A 6585-nucleotide genomic window follows, 5' to 3' on the forward strand; every position below is an offset into this window, starting at 1 on the left:
TTCTCTTTTTTTTTTTTTTTTTTTTTTTTTTTTTTTTTTTTACAAAGCTGCTAGCCATGTGCTGACGAAGGGATTCATGCTCATTTGTAACCAACGCGAGGCTCCTATCCAAAGGTGGGAAAGCAGGGCACAAGGAACCCCATTCCACAGGAACAGATAACATTGTTACATTGCAAACTGAGTGGAACAGGGGCACAACCGCGCAAAACTCCGGTTTGAGAAGGAAAAAAAAAAAAAACACAGAGATGATTCGTTAAAAATGAATTAATTGTTACAACGCAGGAGGGAAGAAAAAAATGGGAGGAGAAGAGATTGCTGATTTATGCACATGCCATTTCAGCCCCAGCCCTGTCGATGCGTGTGCATACACATGTGAGGACAGATGGCCGAAAAAATGAAACAATGAAATTGTTCTACTTGTTAAAGCGAAGCCCAAAACATGTGAGAATACGCAGGAACGTGTATAGTGACTCACACATATGCGGGAGCAAAGTGAGATTTTGTCACACCATAAATTACGCGCACTTAGCGCATTTGGTCAGCAGAAGAAGGAGCAATTCGGACGAAGCGAGCTCGCTTCATGCTTTGCTGAGCACTTTGACGAAACGGGGGCAAAGGGAAAATGGCCATTACAGTGAAGTTAACAGTTACAAGGGCCACACCTGTCACCACGATGCAAATCACCGTAAATACAACAACGTTTTAAACAGGTGGAAAGAGTTAGTCAAAATATACATAAGCTGGTTCCCTGAAATTAACGAGGACAAATATAGGTCGAAATGTTTTGCCCTACCCACCTATTTGGTCATCCATGTGGTGATCCCCGGTAGCAACAGAACTGAGGCCGAGGCATTGCAACAATTTGAGGATTTCAACTTGGACACACTGCTAAAACGTATTTATCGGAACAACGCACACATACCAAATGGGAGCTACCCCAAGTGTCTTCCCGAAGCGACCGACCACCGTGTTTGCAATGCAAAACAGGGAAGCTCACCACATGGAGGTCAAACCATTGATGCGGAACGAACTCACAGTTTAAAAGAGGAAAGCGATGGACAAAATCCAGGTAAGGGCAACAATAAGTCCACTATAAAAAGAAAGAGAAATGACAATTCGGGTGCTTACGATGTACACTACGTTATCGGAAGAAATGCCGGCGATACGTACAACAAAGTACAAAGCGTTGTCAGTGGGGCGGATGGTGCTCAGCTGAAGGTACAGGGACAGGATCAAACCGATCAAAGTAATAAACGGGAGGCATGCAGCGAAAGAAATTACTTCTTCTCCCTTAACACGCTTGAACTGAAAGATAACGAGGCGGACAGAGAGTTGCTAAATCAATGTATTAGGGGAAGTGTTACAGAGACAATTGATCCCGTGGACAATGCTCAGCCCAATGGTGACCACCACCCCCATCCTTTTCTCTTCATCGTGTACGACTGTAAAACGCTAATTCACATATTCAATAACATCAAATTGGAAGTACCAAACATCGGCAGCGTGTTCGATGTGTATATTTTGAGTTCCCTATTGCAGATCGTCCAGAGGGGAGAGAAGCTTCAAAATGTGTTTAGTGCATATGCAGCACAGTCTGGGAGAGGTATGTTATCGATGCTGAACAGTACGCCCGATTTGGAGCTACCCACTGTAGGGTCAAGCACGGAATCCCACTTTGCCATTATTCCACCCGAATTTTCGGACGTCATTTCTGGGAAATATGGTATTTTCGGGTGGGGCAAGTACCAGAAGATAAAAATAAAGAGCGAAAGAAAGAAGAAGGCGACGGATAAGCGTGATATTTCGGAGGGTTACTATCATGCTGGTGCCACTTCTACCCCCATCAGTGTGAAACAACAGACTAGCAAGGTGACACAGAACCACTTCAGCTTCACGCGCGTAGAAGTAATGGACCAAAGAAGCATTAAGAAATTGGCTTTCGGAAATAAAAGAAACCTGTATGACATCACGGAGGAAGATATGATCAGCTACTGTATATCCAGAAACTGCTGCATGATGGCACTCTTCGATGTTTTAATGGACTTAATAGCAAGGAATTTAAACCTGTTAAATATTTACGTCAAAATTGAGCAACCACTCATTCTATGTATTAGCGAAATTGAAAGAAGAGGAATTTTTTTAAACCAAAAAAAAATTGAGGAAATTAACCAAAGTTGCAGTAACCCCTTAGTGTATAAGAAAGAAATAGAACACCTCTGCGGGTGTAACATTAATTTGAATTCGTCCAAACAGGTGGCATCCCTAATATATAGACACTTACTCGATCTTGCCCTAAACCCTAACATGGAAGTAGTCGCAACGACTGCAGACGCAACGTCTGCTACAGAAGGAGTAAATTATGATTATACTGTTGAAAGGCACAACAGTGTTAAATCGTTAAGTCACGCTTGTGATGGATTTGACGCAGAGGAAGGGACATTTGAAGATGGAGAGCAACAGGACATAGGGAAAGTCACAGCAGGCCACCAGGTGCAATCTTACGGAAGCTCAAACAAGGAAGATACGATGAGGCCAGGAACAAACTTGGAGAAGGGCAATTTACTGGGAAACATCAGTACACAGGGTAATTACTCTAATTATGTGGAAGAGCCGTCATTGGTCATGGACACATCGATAGCAAAGAAGCTATGCCCCAACCTCAACAGCACCATTAGCGAAATAAGAGGAAGCAAATGTTTGCAAACGAACAACAAAACGCTCAAACTGATTGTGGACGAAATTGAACGAAATGAACATATAACAGAAAGGAAAAAGGACAAAATAAAAAAAGTTATCAGCAACGTGAAACTGTACAGGGAGTCTAAGAAGCTGTTTCAGAATTACATAGAAAATTTGCCCAAATTTATACAGAGGGAGACCAACAGGATTCACTGTAACTTCAATCAGATAGGGGCATCCACCGGCCGTCTGTCCTGCGAGCACCCCAACCTGCAGAACATCCACTCGAAGTTCCGATCCGCAGTGTCACTCAGGGGGGGTGATAGGGGCAACGAAGAGCTCGGCAGTGCCGACGTACGGGAGGACAAGCTTACAACAACAGAAGAGGCGCCTGGCGAAAAGTTAATGTATGAAGAATCCCATCATAGGGGCTGCTCGCGCCCAAAACTAGATGGCGAAAACCTCATCACCTTCGACTACAGGCAGATGGAGTTATTCATCATGGCTTACCTAAGCTTCGACATACAGTTACTGAAAATGCTGCAGAGTGGCGATGTCTTCGTTGAGACCGCGAAGGTGTTATTTAACACAACCCAAGTCACGAGCGAACTGAGAAGAATGACCAAAACTGTGATATATGGGATTTTGTATGGGCAGACAGAAAATGGATTAGCCAGAAGCCTCCTGGTGAGCGAAGAAATGGCAAGTAACCTAATTTCGAATTTCTTTCAAGTTTTCCCCAAGGTGTACAGATTTATGCAAATGCAGAAAATTTTGCTAAAGCATATGAATAGAGTGTATACGTTAATTGGGCGCAAGAGGATAATTGAACCCACCGTAAAAAACAAGTACCGGATAAGTATGAATACGCCAATTCAGGGGTGCGCGGCGGACGTTATGAAGTTCGCTCTGCTTTCTTGCTTCCATATCATGACGCATGGGCGTGGGCACCATGTCATTAGCAATTTCAAGGGGATGCATGGACCACATAGCAAGCAGCACGTACACTCCACGTGTGCTTGGCCCCAGAACGCAAGGCTGTTAGAAATAAACAACGTAGACACAGCACTTCTGGAGGAAAACAAACCATTCCTAGATGCAACAAAATTAATTTTGCAAGTGCACGATGAATTGTTATTTGAGAGCACCAGGGTAGCCACGGCCCCAATCATTGGACTCTTCAGCCCCGTTCTAGAAAACGCCTTTTACAATTTAATTCACTACACATGTACGTACGATAGGTTGGTTCTACTTTATGATTACATGCATGATCATATTTCTGTGCAGACGTATATAGAGTGTCTTCAGCTGTCTAATAATGTCCAAACGTGGGGTTCGGACTCCTATGGGCCAAGTGATAGACACTATAATTCGTCCAGAAGATTAAATGCAATTCTTGAACAGTTTAAATTTACATTACCGATTAAGGTAGAAACGGGAGAGTGTTACAAAGAGTTTTCTTAATATGTACATGAGCCATTTGTGGAAGGACGTCAGGTGGCAAACAGTGCCACTTGTTTTTGTTTCGATTGGCGCTTCCCTATTCTTTTAAGGGATGCTGCGACCTAGAGCACAACGCGCATAGAGCGTGCTTGCATACGTATCAACCTATGCTCACACGCGTGATCGCACAAATGGACTTGTTCTATGTGTTTTGTAAATCATTTTTATTTTGCGCATTGTTTTTGTTTTTTTTTTTGTGTGTGTCTAGACACCCATGAAAAACAACAACAAAAATGACAAAGATAAGAAGGAAAAAAAGGCGACAAAGGAAAAGAAAGAAGAAGGCACAATCATTAATAATTTTAACATTTGCCGTAAGAGGGACACATCTTTGTTCTTTTCAGATGTGGTCTTTTTTATGTGAACATTTTTCATTTGTTCTTATTTTTTTTTTTCTTGGTGGTTAAGGAAAATTGTAAGGACAACAGCGTCCCCTTTTTACTCTTACGACCTGTGGTTATATAGTAAAGGTTTTTTCCATTATCCTGTTCTTCTGTTCTTGCACCGGGAACAAAAATAAGTAATGGACTCGCAGGGAACCGGAATAAATAATGTACATATGTTAGAGTTTATGAGTAATATGTATGTTATGTTTTCTATACTATGCACTATACACAGTTTCTAAAAGTGAATGATACAAATAAGGGAGTAAAAGAATGCGGAAGGGCGAACGATGAGAAAACAGAATGAGACAAGGGAACAGTTCTTAATGATGTTAACATTTCCCCTAAGAGGGACACATGTTTCTTCTTCTTCCTTTGAGATTTGTTCATTCTCGACCTGTGAAACTTCAAGCTCGCCTATTTGGGCTTATTTTTTTCTTGTCAGTGCTATAAATGAAATTCCTCTATGTGACGGGCAATTTCTGCTTAGGGTCTGAGATCATAATACAGCTTTTTTTTTTTTTTTCTTTTTCATTCACTTCTTGTTTTCATTTTTTGCCTTTCTTTTCCTTGTCTTGTTCTGTTGCTTTTTCTTTTTCTTTCTTTTCCTTTTCCTTTTTCTGCTCTTTTGTTCCCTTGTTTGTTCCTACGTCTGTCTTTTCTTTTCCTTGAGTACTAGGCTTCCCTGTTGCGCCTCCATTGTACCTGTCCATTCTCTCGGTTAAAATACTCACACCCTGGTTCCTGTTTTGGGAAATACTATCATGCGCTTCTTTGTTCAAGCGAATTAACAGATGGTCGAATGAATTTAGCCATACATTTTTCCCTTTGCTTTTATCAAGAAAGTTGCTGAAGGAATTTTCACACTCCTCATGGATGCATTGCAGGTCACGCAGAAGTTCCGCTTTGCATTCTTCCCACCACTGTAACTTGTACTCATCAGGCAAAATATTGTCTTTCGCTATGCCATAAAACCACTTCTTCAGGTAGTCCATCATGTCATTGTACGTCATTTCTAAATACATCAAGTACTCAAAAAATAAAACAAATGCGTTTCTTTTACTAAGACTAAAGCGCATTCTTGTCAACACTCTTAATACCCCTTCGTTCTTGAGATCCTCTGAAAGGTCATCCTTGGTGTAATCGTCTGGGAGCTTTGATTGATACATTTTCAAGATACCATCTTTCCAATTAGGGTCAAAGGCACCAGAGTGTTGCACTGTATTGGCTTCCTTTTGCAATGAAGGCATTGCAGTTTCTGTTTTTCCTGGCTCTGCTACTTCTCCCTGTTGTGGCGGCACTTGTGGTTGTTGTGGTCCTCAGGGCCCAGGTGTTTCCTGTTTTTTGTGTATTTCTGATTTCTCCGACTCCTGAACGGGCGCAGATTCCTTAGGTGCACCGTTGCCAGGTTTAGCAAGAACTTTAGTCTGCTTTGGTTTTTGCATATCCAATTTAGCCGTTAATAATCTAGTGATCCTGCACGTGGGGGTGCTACTTCTGCCAGTTCTGTGGTTCCATGATGTGCCGAATTCATTTACCTAACATATAGGAAAAAACGGGGGAAGAATGTATTTGGGGGGTCATACATTACACAAATATTAGTACAAAACCCATAAAAAAAGAACAGACGGGTGTTTGCATTATCTGCAAATAGGATAAACCTTAGTCACAATGGATGCGACAGCTCTTAAAATGTAGTAACGGTTATCTTACGTGGTTGAGACATTGCAAGGGGCCCAGAACAGAAAGGAGTATAACGGGTTTCGCACGGAATATCATCCTTTTTTTTTTTTTTATTTTGGTTTCTTTTTTTTTTTCACACTTTAACGATAAAGAACGTTTAAAGCAGCAAAATATCTTTCTTTTATATATATAAGGATTATATGATTATTCTTTTTTTTTGATATATGTATATATTGTACAATTTATTTTTTTTGTTTTTGTCTATATATGTATTGATTATTTGATACTTATTTTTTTTTATATATATGCAAATATTACAGAAATGATTGCTTTTTTT

At 40.9% G+C, this 6585-nt stretch overlaps 2 protein-coding genes across 2 annotated transcripts; one reads left to right on the plus strand and one right to left on the minus strand.

The window, feature by feature from the left end:
- Window positions 1–402: 402 nt before the first annotated feature.
- On the plus strand, window positions 403–4143 carry AK88_04595 (uncharacterized protein; the record flags this gene model as incomplete). Its single annotated transcript, XM_012482205.1, has 1 exon — window positions 403–4143. One exon carries the CDS (start codon window positions 403–405, stop codon window positions 4141–4143), a length of 3741 nt encoding a protein of 1246 aa, XP_012337628.1.
- A 970-nt stretch (window positions 4144–5113) lies between these two features.
- Window positions 5114–5815, minus strand: AK88_04596 (uncharacterized protein; the record flags this gene model as incomplete). Its single annotated transcript, XM_012482206.1, has 1 exon — window positions 5114–5815. The coding sequence occupies one exon, from the start codon at window positions 5813–5815 to the stop codon at window positions 5114–5116; it is 702 nt and encodes a 233-aa protein (XP_012337629.1).
- Window positions 5816–6585: the final 770 nt, after the last annotated feature.

This window comes from Plasmodium fragile (genome assembly GCF_000956335.1).
Source record: "Plasmodium fragile strain nilgiri unplaced genomic scaffold supercont1.68, whole genome shotgun sequence".
NCBI lineage: Eukaryota > Apicomplexa > Aconoidasida > Haemosporida > Plasmodiidae > Plasmodium > Plasmodium fragile.